General features: G+C 48.1%; 2 protein-coding genes across 3 annotated transcripts; both read right to left on the bottom strand.

The window, feature by feature from the left end:
- Nucleotides 1-4720: 4720 nt before the first annotated feature.
- On the bottom strand, nucleotides 4721-14286 carry MIEF1 (mitochondrial elongation factor 1). Of its 2 annotated transcripts, none has more exons than XM_071422911.1 (5): nucleotides 14151-14286; nucleotides 12670-12818; nucleotides 12347-12527; nucleotides 10061-10342; nucleotides 4721-8994 (listed from the first exon to the last, which is right to left on the bottom strand). In XM_071422911.1, exons 2-5 carry the CDS (start codon nucleotides 12811-12813, stop codon nucleotides 8192-8194), a joined length of 1410 nt encoding a protein of 469 aa, XP_071279012.1. In that variant the 5' UTR covers nucleotides 12814-12818; nucleotides 14151-14286; the 3' UTR covers nucleotides 4721-8191. The 2 variants fall into 2 exon arrangements, with proteins under 2 accessions (XP_071279012.1, XP_071279013.1); XM_071422912.1 differs by having other exon boundaries at nucleotides 4721-8998; nucleotides 10061-10323.
- Nucleotides 14287-14331: 45 nt separating this feature from the next.
- MIURF (mitochondrial elongation factor 1 upstream open reading frame) lies at nucleotides 14332-14837 on the bottom strand. Its single transcript, XM_071422914.1, has one exon. The coding sequence runs from the start codon at nucleotides 14542-14544 to the stop codon at nucleotides 14332-14334; it is 213 nt and encodes a 70-aa protein (XP_071279015.1). The 5' UTR covers nucleotides 14545-14837.
- Between the last annotated feature and the right edge of the window lie 2519 nt (nucleotides 14838-17356).

Raw genomic sequence — 17356 nt, 5'->3', positions numbered from 1 at the left:
ATGGACTGACGGGTGGCCTCGTCAGGTGTGTTACAGGTGGCCTGGCCATGGGCAGGCTGGATAATAGTCCCCAAAGAAGACTTTGCAGCCAAAGTACCATATTGAGTAGGTGCTGTGTCCTCTCAACCCACCTGCCCTGTTGCTGCCATTGCTGTGGTGCCTGGTGAGGGAGGTTTGCAGTTCTCTTAATGGAAGGAGGTTTCTGTGCTTGACTGCAGAGAGAACTGGTTTGAGACCTAACCCAGGTCTGTCAGGAGCCAGCCACAGCAGCCCAGCTCTGCTGGGGAGGCACAGCTGGCCTGCTCTTCTGGCACTCAGAGCGTGAGACTGTTGAGGCCCTGTCCTGGCTTCAGGGGGAGACATCTCTGGGTTTGAGGCAATGCTGGTGCTATTCAGAAAGGTAACATTTGAGCCATTCACCTCAGTCATGCAGTGTCAGTAAGATGTGCTTGGATGCTGAGCACTTATCAGAAATACAGGTCTCCCCTAGGCAGGGCAGGCTTACAAAAGGGTAAATCTGTCCCAGGGCACAAAGCTTGGGACTCACCAGTCTGCTAGTGACACCAAACATCCTCCTTGGCAGTGTAAAGTGATGGACTGAAGATGCATTATTCTTCAGTCATTATCTTGTTTTACATAGAAAAAGAAAAAACTACAAAATTTTAAAAAATTTAAAAAAAAAGAGGAGAAAGATTCCTAGCCCAAAACATAATGCGGTAAATAGGTATGATTCGTGCTGATAAAATTGAAACAGTAATCAATATTGATACAGTAATTAATATTTGGAAATAATAAAACAGTTAAAAGTTGTAATGCCAAGAAAGAAAGGGAGAGGAGGGGCTCCACCCCCCCCCCCCTCCCTGCAGATGTTCAAGGACAGGAGGAAAAAGCAAGAGACAATAGTTACTAAAAATTAACAGAAGGAAGGGAAAATCTGGTTGGGTCCCAGGAAAATGCCAGCTATAAGAGATTTATTGCTTTGATGCTTAAATGTAGTACTATGTTAGTCTTGGCTTACATTATACTGGCTTGGTGTGCATGTGTAACCCAAAGATGAATTAAAGGACATCGAGGAAGAAGAGAGGCCTTCATCAGTGACGACCCCCAAAGACTTGTGCGACCACCAAAACGAGTGGTGGAGCATGCGCAGCAAAGGCAGTGATGAGGGCGGAGGTAGAAGTGTGATGAATCGAAAATGGGAGGAGATGGCATTGACACATGGCATATAAGGGGGGAATCTTCACTTGGCAGGCTCGTACGTGAGATGACAGGGGTCCAGAACCCTGCACTTCGTACCCCGCATTTATCTTTTGCTTATGCGCTATTACTGGAACCAAATTATCCCTTATTTTTGATCAAATTATATTCTCAATATATATTTTCTAAACTATTCAATTAAAATTGCTGCTATTGCAAATATTGTTTGGGTTTTTTTTATGATGGGATAATTGGGCATACATAATGACAAGCTCACTGCTCCTTGGTTAAGAAAAGGCACCAGACTAGGTCTAGGTGTTTTCTAGTGTCTCTCTCACAACGACAGGCAGCAATTTGGAAAAGAGAAGGTTTGTGCCTTGGTCACGTCCTTGCTTGAGCAGAACCCAGCCTCCCTGTGAGTGCCAGGCAGCTGGGCCCCTGCCATGTGCTCTCTAACAAGCACCATGGGAGCTGCAGCTTTGCAGCCTCTGGGACAGCTGTGCCTTGTAGTGCCTTGGCTGCAGCACACCTCTGACAGCGCTGCAAACAAGCAGCAGCTAAATATGATTCACATCTTATTATCCATGTAAGTGCTGGTACTTACTGTCTCCAAGGTCCCCTGTGCTAAATAAATTCAGGAATCTGAAAGCAAAAATGTCATTCTGCCATAGTGCTTCCAGGAACAATTGCATCTTGCCTTTCAAGGGAGGTAAGGAGCCCACCAGGGCTCTAGGAGTTTTGAAGTAATGCCCATTGTGGGAGGTAAAGAGCCAACACAGTCCAACATTTGCCATCTGTACCCTCGTGTCTGCTGCCTCTGAGGCCTGTCCTTTGCAATGCTGAGCACAATGAGACAAGAGGGTTGTACAGGACTGGGATCATTGTAGTGGGATGTCTTATGGGACAGTATCACTGATGGGCTTCTGTAGAACAGTGACAATTCCACCACAGGGAGAGGAAGGGGAAAGGTGGAATTGCACTGAAGCCAGGGAATTGTTGCCTAACAAAAGAAAATCCTAAACAAAACAAGTAACACAAGTGAGCAACTTTTGTCCTTTATTTGTATGGAGAAGGCTTTTCATGAACAACGTGGTTAGAATTTTTATATATTTCCCCTGAAAAGCTTAGCACTGAGTGTTAACAGACAGATCAAAGAGCTATTTAGCCACAGCAGCCAGGGAAATTGAACCAGGGCAGCAAAATAAAAATCAATCCAACTTTTAGTGTGTTTAATGTGATTTGGTTCAGAAATGACTTCTGCATGAGTACTTAGCAAAGGTTAAGATCATGAGAAGTTTGAGTTCCTTGAGCCAAACTCTGTGTCCCACTCCCACTCTCGTTGCTTTTTGTAAAATGACAAGAATGTTTCCTATCTACAGAGTGACTTCAGATCTTCCCTGCCTTACCCACTGGTTTAACCACCCTCTTTTGCCTTATTGTTTGCAAGATTATTCCACAGGATCACATACTGTAAAGAAAAGAGTAATAGCCTGCTCACCAAGCACATTTCTGGGTCCTTGACTTGTGAGTAATGCTGTCCTTCTCAAAGTATGCTGGTAAAAATTTTATCCTTGATTGTGCAAGGGACATTAAACCTATTCTAAGAAGGTTTGAATGTTACAAAAAAAAAAAAAAAAGAGAGAGAGAGAAAAAAGAATAAAAGGGAGGGGAAAGATATTTCTTGAATCCTTCAGATCATAAACTCAGCCAGACAAGGATAAAGAAGATAAAATCCAGATATCTCAAGTGATTCTCCTGGGGCTGGAAGCCAATACAGGGTTTCACTGGTAGGAGGTAGAATCTCCCATTTCTTCCTTGCTGCATCTGTGGGCAAAGCCCCACATTTCAAGATCCAATCCCAGATTCAGTAAGCCATGCTGGAGCTACTGAATAGTGCAGGTAGTGAGCAAACATATCTTATCTGGAAGAAAATGTCCTCATTTGGAAGAGGCTCCTCTTTTTTTCTGTGAAACTAAAAGTTGGAAGAGGTGCTTCTTTTTTTTAAATATGAGACTAAATTTAAAAAGCAGCAGCTGTCTGCAGCTTTTCTAAAGTGTAGAATATTAAAATAAACCTTAAAAAACCATGTATGCAACTAAGTATTTGGGAACAAAAAAAGAAACATTATCAATGCAGTTCAACAATTTCGCATGATAATCTCAAATTTGGGGTTCAGTCATCCTTCTTCCCCAGTTTAAGATTATATAAAAAATAGGCCAGCATTTATGTATTTATTTTTAAAATTAGGAGATGCGAAAGTAAATAAGGAAAATGTAAACTCAGCTACATTAATATCCAGGACAGGACTGTGGTTATATAACAAAGTGGGCAAAATATTTTGCTTATTCCAAAATTCACTTTCCTCCTAGGGTGTTTGTTCCTTAGGCTAAGAACAAAAGAGATTCTAAGTCTTTGCAGCCTGGAGAACTACTTGTGTTCTTCTTTGTAGCAACTTTTTCCATACTTGGAATAATTATCATCACTCCCCTCAATTATTTCTTCTTTACATTAAACAGACACTTATCTTTTGATCTTTCCTCCCTCTTCATGCCAGGACAGCTTTAATGCACAGGGGCAAACCGCTGTCTCTATTAACCATTATTGCAGGCTCCAGGCATTCCAGGGGCTTTAACTTGAGGGGATAATGCCTGTCACAGATTCCACAGAGCAGCTTATTTTAGCTGCTCCTGTAAGACTCTGTATGGCATGAAATGTGCTTGATCTCATCTGATCTGTTTCTACAGAACAGATTAAAGGAAAAAAAAGCAAAGCAACGCAGGCAAAGAATATTAGAAAAAAAGTTGGAGATGTAGACTCCCTTTGTATCATAAAATACCCTCTAAAACAGTTAATTACAGAGTCCTCATTAAGACAAGTCTTAAAGGACAACATTGCCACTGTAGCCTGTCTTCCAAGAATTAAGAAGCCTGAGACCCATCAACAGCAGCATGACTTCACACCTTATTTGACATCCAACATTTCCACTCCACCTTCCCAGGCAGGCACATAAAACTGGGAATTACTGTAAAGAACTTTACCACACCAGACATGGGCCCCTGGCAAAGCAGCTTCCTCGCTGCCTCAAGGCTGATGCCTGGATAAGAGAGGCCTGGCACACAAAAACCAGGGTGTGACTGAACAAGGGTGGGGGAGCCTGCACAGGAAAGTTTAATATTCCAGAGGCACGGAAGCCTCTGAAGTCTGGGGAGCCACATGAAAAGCAGGTGCCTGTCCGGGCACATCGGGGAGAGGAGGACAGGCTCAGCACCACAATTACGCATCGTCTTGTGACTGGTGTGGAAGCTGCCAGGGGCAGGACGCTGCTGCAGAGCTGATTGCTCCCTCGAGACAAGCTGCAAAGTGCTGAGTGCCCAGAGCTGCAAAGGGAAAGCAAGTGAATCAGCATGGGGCAAGTCAGTCCCCAAGCACTGGTGTGGTGCAGAATTGTATCAGCATGAAGGTGATGCACCGAGATGAAAGCAGAGAGGTTCCTTTGTTTATAAACATGCCAGAGACAACCAGGTTACTGTGGAAAGTAATTTTATTTCAGAATTCCACACACTCTTGTCACAGATCATGCACTTGGACTTTCCCCTTTGCAAATCCACAGCCTCCAGGCCTGGATGAGATGAGGCATCATCTCTTCACTTCTCACTGCTGCGCCCACATGCTAAGAATGAGGGCCCTGATGGCAGCTTGCCAGGGGGCAGAAAGCAGCCTCTTGTTTCCATAATTGCTTTTAAACACGAGAAAAGAAATCCATCTGACTTGAAAGATTAGCAGTGGAGCTCAGCAGCAGTGAAACCCACAGCTGAGCAAGTTGGTCCTCACCCTGTGGTTACAGGGAATAAGACGACAATCTCATGGAAGCTTGTGTGAGCTAAGCTAGAGCAGAACACAGGGAGACATTCTTGGAGCTGAGGCAGCCACCAGCCCAATGCATGCCCTGGGCCTCTTACAATCAATCTGTCTGAGCCGCTCTGCCAGGAAGGTGGCCTGGAGCTGCCCTTTTCACATTCAGCTTTAGGTTCTCCTGCTCTGTGCTACAGATTTGACCAGGAAGTAGCCCACCTGCAGGTAAGCCAGCCCTCCAGGCTGTACATCAACACATGTACTGCATTTAATACTGAAAGGTGCCAATTTGAAAGACTCTGCAACATTCTGTTTGACCCAAAGGCTGGGTGCAGCATTAGTGGTTGTTTCCTGCATACTTTCCCTACACCTTCCCTGCTTCTATTGCCTCTTATACCTGACCTTGCTCTTAAAATATTCCTAGTTGCAGTGTCCCTGTGACCCATCACATCTTTGGCCTTTGTCAAGACTGCCACTGCCAGGGCAGCTATTGCCTGCTGTGGTGGCTGCCTGTGGGAAGTGATCATTTGCCCCCTGAGAACAGGCTCATGGCTAGCTCAGAGGAGGGCAAAAGTGAAGGGAAGAAATGATGGAGATGGTTGATGCAAGTGAAGTGGAGCAGAGTCTACAAAAAAGGCAAAAAGGCAGCTTCAGTCTCCATTTGATACACAAATTGAGCTCAATAGCAGCAAAAAATGGCCATAAAATATTAATTCATTAGGTTGCCAGGAAGAAGTAAAAGCATTCATGTAAAAAATTATATATACAGATATGTATGTGACAACTGTTCTCAGGTCATATCTCACCTTTTCTTTTTTGTATCTAGTTTTAATGATTTCCAGCCACACTGCTGTTAAAATGTGAAGACCACAGTACTGGAGTCAGCACCAAGTGAGGGGTGACATCACACTGAAGAAATGAGCTTTGGGGGAACTCCTGACAACCCAGATATTTTAATATTTTTGTTGACCTTCAAGTAATTAAAAACAAGGGGAATTCCTCCCAATAGCCTATAGGCTCCAAGTCTCATCTGCCTGCTTTTAGGGTAGAAAGGCTGACATGAGAAAGGCAGTGGGGGGCAAGGGAAGGAAGAGGGGGGAAAAAATCTGGGAACCAGGGTGAAGAGCAATCAACAGTTGAACAACACTGACTGCTGCAAAACACAAAGTCATACAAATGGGATTCCTGTTAACCTTTGATAGGCTATAGACTTTATATACACACACAGACTCCAAAGTACACATCTGGCAGTCTAGAAAATACCAGTACCCTAAAGATTAAATAATTTAAAATGCAACATTGCGTTATCACTGTATACAGAATGCTGTCTGACACACTGGCTAAAATGGACGGATTGTCCGAGAAATTGCTCCCTCCCTCACCTCACCACTGCCTCTAAAAAAAACCCAGGGTGAAAGACTTCCCTCCATGGTTCCACTCCTGAAATTCACCTTGAAACTTCTCTTTCAAAGATGGGGGAAGACCTGAGAGGAAGGGAGGAGAAAAGGAAAAAAGGATTCCTGCTCCCTCCAAACTCTGCTGCTACAGTACTCCTCTCCACTGGCTAAGGAGGCTGGACAGCAAGGGTGAAAAAAGCTCCTAAAGGAGGGAAAAGGCAAACATGTTTCTGAAACAATAGTTATGCTGGTCTTTTGAGATACACACAGAGCTCCACATTTGGGCGGACACCTTCTCTCCTACTTCCTGAAGACAGCAGGTGGCTAAATGCAGAGTATAAAGAGTCTACAGCCTGAGAGCAGCCACAGACAGGAGTGAGCAGAACTGCACTGCCAACAGGTCCAAAGAGATGGAATGAGAAGGTGTGCCCTCACCAGCTTTCTAAGAGTATTTGTAAAATGGGAGCACTGGAAAGTCAGCACATGGTAATGAGGAAGGGGATGGACAGCCTCAGTTCTGGGGAGGAGACTAAAGCACACAGAGCAGATGGCAAAGCTAATATATCCCTAAATGCCAGCTTTGTATATGTACCCTAATATCACTGTATGGGACAGAACCTTGCTGATGTCACCAGTTCAGTTCTATCACCTTCACAGCCTTTAGAGCTGGTGAGAATCTGGCTTGTGTGTGCTTATGCCAAAGCCCTTTGAGGCATGCAGTCTTGTTTCCACCTCCAGTAAACCAAAACAGCCATAAGCTCTTGGGGGGAAGATGAAAAAAAAAAAATCCCCATTCCCATGTGTGTCTCCCACCCCTCCCCTTTAATCACCCTCTCTTCCTCTAGGCCAGAGACAATTGAAGAGCTGCCTTGTTCTCCACTCCGAGGCCATTCCCAGTAGATCTGGCTAGGCAGGAACAGCAAGCTCTGCTCCTTCAGCCTCATCACACAACCAGACCACAAAGGCTCCTTCCTCCCCTGTGACAGCCTCAACAAGAATTGTCTGTACAGGACATTGTGTTGCAGCAGACTGGACAAATTTGGCCCTTAATCCTGAACCCAGCTTCCAAAGGATGAGAAGGCTCCATGGGAGCAGGAGCTGCGTGAATTCTTCAATTTCAAGCTCTACAGCCCTAAATATTGCCAGTGTAATCATTATCCACTCAGAAATACAAAAAGAACTCTATCCGAAATATCTCACTCAGTCTGCCCTGCATGACTGGGCCAAAAGGACATAAAAAAAAGGAAAGTGAGACAGTGTAGGACAGCAGAGAAAAAGAAACATAGGACAAAATCAGGCTGGAGGAAATTAAACAACCTCAGTGCAAGTCTGCTAAAATCATCACTGGATTTACCAGCCCAGTTCCACCTTCTTCAGACCAAAAAGGGTTTGCTGCAGTAAGTGTACTACAGAAGAAAGAAGTGCATAGTTTGGTTTAATTTTTTTTGGTAGACACTAAAAACTCATCAGAATTTATGTGAAGATCTCAGAGCTGCAGTTAAAGCCTCTCCTCCCTAGCCAATGGGTAACTGTTGGGGCAGAGATGGTGGAAATGGACCAGTAGCACCAAGAAATTCAGTGGGAGCACCAACTCCAAAGCAGGAATTACTAATGAACCAAAAGGGGGGAGTGGTGAAGAGAGAGAGAGAGAGAGGGAGACAGGGAGAAGTGGAGGAGACATAATTCGCAGTAATCAAAGTCTGCATTGGCTAAACCCTATCAACACTTCCCTAGGTAAGGCCCCATTACGTCTGCAGCAAGACCTCTGGCTCCGACAGAGAGCTGTAGAGGGTGTAGCCCAACTCATCCACTTCTTCAGGGGTGAGCTCTGAGAACAAGTTCACCTTGGGGTTCAGGGCACTCGGGAGGACACCAGCCTCCAAGTGGCGGATCAGCCCCTTCAGGGCCTGCAAGAAGCGGTCAGCCAGCATGTCCTGGGACCAGTCGGACTCCTCCTGGGAGAGGTGCAGGATGACATTGGTGAGCTGGCTGGCAGTGAGGTGTCCCAGAGCCGGGTTTAACTTGCACACTGCTTTGAAGATCTTGAGGCACAAGCAGCGGCAGCCAGAATCCCCCTGGTCCAGGGCGCGGAGGCGAGCCGTTTCCGCTGGCCGCAGGCTCAGGCGCCACAAGTTGTCATTCTGGGCCAGTCGGTGAGGTTTGGCAACGAGGACGATGTCCCCCAGTGTCAGGGATGGCAGAAAGTCAATAAAAAGATGCCGATCTGCATCATACTGGACTTCCAGAGTCAAATCTGCTGGGGGAGCCGCTGGACGGATCACATAGTCCAAGAGACTCCCGATTGCTGGCCAGTTGATGGACCCAGCTACAACTTTTTCAAAGGTGTCTGCTACAGTTTTGGGGGAAAGGTAACCTCCCACCACACAGCGGTCCCAGTAGCTGCTCCCGCGAGGAAAGTACTCTGGGTTTTCTCGACGCACCAAGTAGAAGCCAGGAATGTTCATGATAGTGTCCTCCCCGGGGATACACGACCACAGGTTCTGCTCCAGCATGAGAGGTACAATGAGCTGGATGTGGTCAGCTGTCACTACCTTTCACAAGAGAGAAAAGTCAGTAAGAATAAGCTTTCTCACTCCACATTCATTTTATTCACCACCTTTAGATAGCCTTTTGTCCAAAGGAACCTGGAATAAGGATTCAGCTGTCTCGCTTTCCTCTCTGCGTGGGATTCCCAGCCTCCCTTTGTTAAAAGGCATTCTGAAGGACTATTTCCAGCCATCAGTGGGATAATTCCAAGGTATAGCTGAAGCTAGTGCTTACGTGGTATGTACTATTTAGAGACCTGACATGGACTGCATATAGATGAATCATTCTGCCACATACTGCTTTAAATCTGCTCCTTGGTTGTGAGGTGCAGCTGGCCTAGGGCATGGCAACACCACATGACAATTTAAACAGGAGACAGAGTTTCAAGTTTCTTGACAAGCTTCCGTTGCCATGGTTTAATAATCCAATGCTACAGCTAGGTACACTGCCCTCACCTGGTCTGCCACATTGTTTGGAAAAAGGTTGTTAGAGATCCCTTTTCATCAATGTGATTAAGACCCCAGGTCTAAGTTTCACTGGACATTCCATGCTCCATTCCAGAGCTCTGACTCAAAAAAAGAAGTGTGCCTCTGAATCACTCACTATAGCCATGGGCATCTTGCCATCAGGGAGATATTGTAGCAGGGACTGCTGTCCAATCCAGGTCTGTCATGCATTAAAAAAAAAAAAAAAAAAAAAAAGGGGTAGGAAAGACCTACGTGAATACATGGGAGTTCTAAGGGAATGTATTTGGATGGTTACAGAGGGATGGAGAGAAAACAGACATGTACCAGAGAAACAGCAAGAAAAACACAACTAAAAGAAGAGACAGAGGAGAAACAAAGAAGGACAAAACAAGAAAGCAAAGGCTTTGCACACAATGACAGAGCAGCCTGGTCATGCTTGTTCAAACAGCACTGTGGAAATCAACGCCTGGCTCCACAGTGGGAAAGGCAGCACCAGGGGCCTTATTACTGAGGAATGCTGTGCTGAGCCAGCAGCGCCACCAGGGAAGCCTGAAACGCCCCTGCGTGGTCAGCCTCCTGACCGAGGAGCCCAGGAGTTACCTGCAGGTCGTCGTAGAGGCTGCCGCTGAGGTACATGTCCCGCAGGGGCATGTCGGGCAGCTTGGCGCGCAGGAAGCTGCGCAGCTCCGCGCAGATATCCACGGCCGCCTGCTTGGCCCGAGCCTGCTCGTCCGCTGGGATCGCCACCCGCCGCCGGTAGTACGCCAGCAGCTTCTCCTGCAGGGACAGCCGAAGGCGGGACTTCTTCAGCTCCACCTGACTCCTCTTGGCAGATGGCTTGGGCTTTGTGGGTCGGAAGAAGTCTGCAAGACAGAAGAAGAACTGTTGAGGTTGTAGCTGATTTCGCTGCGAAGCGTTGCGCAGAACAGAATCTGCAGCGCGGAACTGCGGCCTCCCAGGTCTCAAAAAGCTCTTGGCAGACATTTTGCAGGCTTTACACAGCTACCACTCCAAAGGGGCACGCTGAGGAACTTCAAAACATACTAGTAAGAGCATCAAAATGGATGAAAACAAGTTACTAGATTTGAAATTTAGCCAGACTAATATTGTGTACAAGGATGTAATTTTAATGGCTACGGTGGGCAATATGTCAGCTCAATTTAATGAAAAATTCAGTGCTGTTACCAGTTCAAAAGATTTCAGTGTGATCCCAGATCAGTGAATAAAACACTTTTGAACAACCAGCATGATCTCTTTGAGTTTTTACCATTGAAACAGATTATTACAAATTACCAGTGAAACCCAGTCCTGGCTAGCATATGAGATCAGAGAAGACTGTGCCACCTGAAAATGAAACAGTTGTTGGGAGTCTGATCAGCACAGTTATTAGGATGATGAGCTGACAGATCCTGAGACCATCCCAGCTCAGGCCACCATAGCTTCAGTGATACCCCGCTGAAACCTTCACTGCAAAAAGATCAGAGAGCCCACTCAGAGGCACAATGCAACAACACAAGGTTTACATTGTATCTGCATTACTAAACAATATCTGACCTGCACAGATTCTCTGAGTCCCTTCTTTTCTGACTGGTTTCCCAAAGAAATAAATCAATGCTTCCCATCCATTTCAGATTTCTCTTAACATAGATGAAGAGTTTCAGAAATTAACAATGAGAATTAAAGGGGAATTACAGATCTAAGAGAATTTTGGAAGGGCTGTGATCCCTAAGGGGCGCAGGAGAAATCCCCAAGTCAGTGGCCCCATTAAAGCAATTGGGTGTTGCCAAGTTTCGTTTGATGATTTGTTTGATGATTTGGCCACACAGCACATGAGGAATGGCTGACCAAGCTGTACACAAAGCCATCTATCCTAGCCTCAGCAGCTGCTGTCTCTTGTCCCACTGGGTTCTTTTGGATAGATTTGAATTTTTGTGTAAAGGAAATAATGCACTAAACCATAGGGAAGTGGATTTCATTGCCTGTTTATGAAAAAAAATTATTTTTGCATACTGAATTTTAATTTACTTCTAATTGAAGAATTTAAGACACCATCATCAATGTTTTTATTACTCAGCCCATGCCTGGGGACTCCAATCAAATGATCTAGACCCCATTTAACACAGCTGTCTAGTTTTTAATGTTACCTCAACAGAAACTCTATTGCCATCCCAAAGATATCTTCCTTTAAAATAATTTGGAAATCAAATTTATAGCTTGATTCTAAATTTTAGTTTAAATCTCCAAGTATAAATCTCCTGATATGAGAGATTGGGGATAGAAAGTAAAACCACTGAGAACAAAGAACCACCCACACATAACAAAACATGGCTGGATTCTAAATTACTGATTATCCCATCCAGAAAGAAAACTACAGGACACTTCCTATAGACTATTGAAGAGAAACACAGTGATAAGCAGCACTAAACATGGAAACATCGATCCAGAAATTATTTGGAAAATGGTAGCAATAATACAGGAAATACTGTTGCAAACTGATAGTACATTCACAGCTCAAATACTCTCCCCCTAAAAAGATGCAAGCAAACTGGAATGACCCAAAGAAAGGCAGCAGAGTGCTTGAAACGAATGGAATAGCTTTCTATCAGGAAAGATTAGATATTCAGATTGAAAGAGCAAAAATTGGGGAGAATAAAGCTTAACATCAGGAAGTCATGAGAGGAACAAAGAGTGCAAATAGATGATCACTACTGACTTGTTCCCAATGTCAGTTCTGATTCTTGAAGGTACCAGTACACCTGCTTAAAAGAAAAACATAAAAATCCTGGGCCAGACACGGTATTTCCTTCTTCTGCATTCCATTAAAGAAATGCAGGGTTTATAGGCCTGGATGACTCGGTGATGCAGGAGGATGACCATGCCTCTTACCAGTGTCTGCAGCTGAAGGATCAGTGGGAAGGGTCTGCAGGGAGCGGCTGAGGCTGCTCTTCATGTCCTGGGTCAGCAGGCGTGAGGAGGAGCCCAGCCAGTTTGGCTCTTCCCAGCTTCTCTTTCCCGACTGGCTCAAGCGAGTGGGGCTGCTGGGAGCACTGATTGCCCGGTCGTACATCTAAACCGGGAAGAGTTTGAGTCACCAAGGGGCCAACGCTGGCATTGTACCCAGGCCACTGCCAGCACCCTGCTGGCAGAGCCGTGCCCGGTGCTGGCCGTGGCACTCCCTCCCTCTCTCCCTCTCTCATCCCCTCGCTCACCCTCTTGACGGCCAGCGTGGCGATGCCCAGCATGGCGGCGCCGCCCACGCCCAGCACCAGCCGCGCGTTGGCCAGCACAAAGTCAATGGCGGTGCCGATGCCGTTGTCATCCTTCTTCCCTCTGCGCTGCCCAGCGCCTGCCATCTCACCTGCGAGGGACAGGAGTCACACAGTGGGACAAAATGACAGTTCACCCCCTCCTCCCACACCTCACACCCGCTGCTGCCCCAGGTTTTACCACAGGAAAGGACCACCCAGCCCTGCACCCTCTCTAATGATGTTCCCTCAAATTGCTGCTTGTTCCCAGCAGTGCCAGAACAGTACTGACCAAGCAATGTCCAGTGCCCCAGGGAACACATCCAAATTTGAGGTGAGGTTTCTAATAATTAAATAGGTTTAATGAAAGAAAGCAAAATTTACCTCCACAGTATTTTGCAATAAAATCCTGCGTATTAAGCAAAACCTTCTAACTATTCTGGTATTTTTCTTATAATTTGTGCTCCCCAAGCAAAGCACATCCAATTTATTTTGTAATTTCTAATGTAACAAGTGTGATTTTGCTTACAGACAAGGCAATACAGGGTTGGTCAACTGTCTGGCATAGAGTGGAATCTTCCCCAGGAAGTGACAGGCAGTCTCAGAGCTTCCATTCACAGATTAATTTCTGAACAGTGTCCAATCCCAGATACTTCAAAGATGCCCAAGAATCAGCAGCAGAGACTGCAACACATCATAAAAGGAACAGCTCCCTTGCCTTCATTTGATGTTTATTCCTGCCCTGGAGGCTGGTGGGTTTGACTCTCAGACAAATCATGTCAAACACTGACATGAATATTTTCTTACATGTGTACTTTTGTGTCCTCAAATTTCCATTAAATGTGACCTTGAGATTTAAATTTAAAGAGTCTCTCAGGCCAACATGGCCTCAAGCTGTGCCAGTGATGGCTCAAGCTGGACATCAGGAGGAATTTCCTCACAGAATGGGTAATTAGACATTGGATTGGGCTGCCCAGCAAGGTGATGGAGTCACCATCCTAGGGGTGTTTAACTTGGATGTGACAGGCAGTGCCTTTTAGTTACAAGGTGGATATCAGTCAAAGATAGTAGTCAATGATCTCAGAGGCCTATTCCAACTTCAATGATTCTGTGATCCTGTAAAACACACTTTACCATCACTGTAGCCATAGGGGGATCCCCAGTGAACCTACATGAAAACACCAAGAAACTCCTGCACTGTGACTTTAGGGCTGTTTTCTGAGTCAGTGTTCAAGGCTCCAAGGCTCTGAGCCTGCCTGCCTGCCTGGGGTGGTTGAAAACTGCCCTTTGTTTTTTCTAAAGCCAAGCCAGCGGCAATGTTCCTGCCTGGATGAACCAAGAATTCATTCACTTGTCATCCCCAAGCAGAACAAACCCCACACTTTTGCAAAGCTCACTGTAACAGCAGCATGAAAAACACGGTTATATCATTGTAAATGACCTACCTGTGACCTAATGCATTTGTGAAGAGAACAGGAGAGCCCTCCTGGTGTGCCTGTGGAAACACCTTCAGGACTTCTTCAAGAAAGTGGTGGGTAGTGAGTGTTAATCATCTCTTCTGGCGGGCGAGGGGATTTTGGAAAGAAGAGGGAGGTACGTGGGACCGGTGGGAGCTACAGGGAATGGCTAAACCAGGCCCCCAAGCCTGCTCCGCAGGAAAGCCTGCCCCTTCTCCAGCTGCCTTTCCTTGTCCTCCAGCCGCTGCAGCCCCTGGTTCCGGCGGAACTCGCGGCGGATGGAGGCCAGGTAGAAATCCCGGTCGGTGTAGCGCAGGCCGCGGCCGCGGCGCAGCAGAGCCCGGTACAGAGTCAGCACCGCCTCCCGGGACCACGCGGCCATGGGGGACAGCTGTGCGGTGCGGGCGGGCGACCGGCAGAGGAGTGACCGAGGGCGGGATCCGGGTCAGCTTCTCCCTCCCCGAGGGACCCGCCGGCCGCCGCTCGGTGGCGGGCCCCGCTCGGTGCCGGGGCCGCCTGTCCAACGGCGCGGGGTAACGGCCGGTCCGGGGCGCGGGCGGGCGCGGGGGCCGCTGCAGCCCCGCGGGAGGAGCGTGGCCGCCCCGCTCTCACCGGGCTGCGCGCGGGGCCGCTCCGGGCCGCTCCCGGGGTCACCCGGCAGCGCCGCGCTTCCGCTTCCGGGCCGCGCCCCCGCGCCCGCCAATGGCAGCGCCGGCACCGCGGGCAGCGAGCCGCGCGGGCCTGAGGTGGCGGCGGCGCGGCGCTACCGCCCCCTGGCGGCCGGGAGGGAGGGGAGCGGCCCGCGCCCGGCCCACCCCAGCAGCTCGGGATGCTCCGGCCGGGAAGGGCCCCGGCAGCCCGGGCTTCCGCTGCCCGGGGCTCCGTGTGCCGTGTGGGGCTCCCGCTGCCCGGGGCTCCGTGTGCCATGTGGGGCTCCGTGTGCCGTGGGGGCCTCCGTGTGCCGTGGGGGCCTCCGTGTGCCGTGTGGGGGGCTCCGTGCGCCGTGTGGGGCTCCGTGTGCCGCAACATAGCGCGCTGGCCCGAGAGGCAGCGTGTCTGGTGTGCGCCACGGTCACGAATCGCGGATTCCGTGAAGTTGGAGAAGAGCTCTGAGGGCAGGGAGTCCAGGCTCTGGCTGAACAACACCTTGTCAACCACATCATGGCACCCAGTGCCACGTCCAGTCTTTCCTTAAACACCTCCGGGACGGTGACTCCACCAGCTCCCTGGCAGCCCATCCTAATGTCTAATGGCCCTTTCTGCAAAGGAATTCCCCCTAATGTCCAACCTGACCCTCCCCTGGAAGAGAGCAGTCCATCAATGCTGCCTCTCAAGGTACTTCTGACTTCTGGGATGCTTTTTACAAACTAACTTATCAAATTCAAGCTGCTTTTCTTTATCTCCAAGGAACCCCCCGAGACCAGGGCTTGGTCTGGAAGCCTCAAGGCTCTAGGAGAAGGGCAGTAGCTGGCAGCCCCTCTGGGGTCTGCCTAAGCTGATGGAAAGAGACTCTCAAAGCCAGAACTTTTTGCTCTACTGTCCAGGTGTAAATCCCACTTTTCCATTCTCACCTTCTCTACTGTGAGGCATCTCTGGGGCATATATATTTCTCCTTAGCCATCTCCTCCTCCCCAGGTCCTACCTAAATATAAAACATAATGTGCTGTGCCTCCCCTGGAAGGGAGGGTGAGAGAAGGAGCAAATGGTGTGTAACAGAGGAGAGCCACATCACTTCACACAATTCTCAGCGACACCAGATATGACAGTGATAGAACTAAACAGGAAGAAAAACAGAAGCTCTGGACTGGCTCACTCCGTGCCAATCTCCTCTTGTTCATTTCCTTTCTGAGATAAACAACCCCAATCATTTTGATCTCTCTGTGAGCGAATTTGCCATGCCCCTAATCAGCCCTTTCTGAGAAGGGCTTACTTGAACTGCAGACAGTATTCCCAGAGAGGCCGTGCTAGTCATTTACATAATAGCATTATCATATTTTCCATATTATTCCCTCCTTCTTCCTTCTGCATGCTAATATTTTGCGTGTGCTTTTTTTTTTAACTTGCAGCTACTTTCAGAGCCAGGGTTTGTGTGACATCCATATTATTTCTTGGATTGCTAGAGAACATCTGGAGCTTTGTAATTCTTATGTGCAATTTGTTTTCCCTCTTCTGACCTTGCACATACCCAGTTGATCCTTGGCAAATATGTGGTGTTCCCCATTTGCCACATTTGCATTTTACTGAGTCCTTTTTGATCTCCTCAAGAGTCAATAGCTTTGAGTCAACTTTTAAAAATGTTCGGTATATTGCTCATCTTTATTTCCAGATCACCAGTTCATATACTGGGCTATCCAAGACCTCGGAGGCAGCATTCACATTCCCTTCTCTTAACCTGCTGCCAGAATGAAAATTGATCTTTGACCCCTCCTCCCAGCTTCCTGCCTCCTCCTTGGGTTGTTAATCCTCAGAAATACTTCCCTTCTCACAAGCAGGCTCTGTCACCCCTGGGCAGGTGTGCTGATCAGCCCAGTCCCCAAAATTCTCAAGTCTGGATCAAAACTTGAGCAGCCACATGTGGCAAACCCCTGGTGTACTATTGATGGGATCTGCCAGGTCAGGCAGAGCAGTGATGGATTTCCCTGCTGCCCTCCTGCCATGGCAGCCAAGGAGTGCCACCTCCACAAGTGCCCGTCCCCAGCCCAGCCCCTTGGGTTGTGCCTGTTTTGGTGTTTCTCTCTGTTCTTTCCCCCAGGCTGGCTGCCAGCTCCCAGGCCCCTCGCCAGCAGCTGCGTGTGCGCGTTGAGAGCTCCCCCACCCACCCTGTGCAGTGTGTCCAAGTGCCCCAGCCCCTGTGGGACATCACTCGCTGTGCCCGCTGCCCCACTGGGGCTGCCCACGCCCTCAACCTGCCCCTTCTCCCTTGCAAAGAGGAATGAGACTAAGGCATCCCCTCCTGTCCCTCGCCTCCTTGGGGGTCTCTGGAGCTGCCACTCCTCTGCTGGTCTTCTCATGCTTGCAGCCAGTCCTGCCACTCAGGCAGCCACTGCTACAGGCTTTGATGGCCACTAAAACCAGCAAATGGCTGCCCCTGAGCCCAACTTGCAGCCTCTGTTCCTGGGAGCCAGGTGCCATGTCCAGGGCTTCCCACCACCTATTCTGCAAGGGCAGCACCATTCCCAACCAGGGAGACATCC

Source organism: Agelaius tricolor, unplaced genomic scaffold (genome assembly GCF_023055355.1).
Source record: "Agelaius tricolor isolate 1412-34295 unplaced genomic scaffold, bAgeTri1.0.p SCAF_3, whole genome shotgun sequence".
Classification (NCBI taxonomy): domain Eukaryota; kingdom Metazoa; phylum Chordata; class Aves; order Passeriformes; family Icteridae; genus Agelaius; species Agelaius tricolor.
Note: the sequence above shows the minus strand (reverse complement) of the source record. Positions and strands in the feature narration are given on the sequence as shown.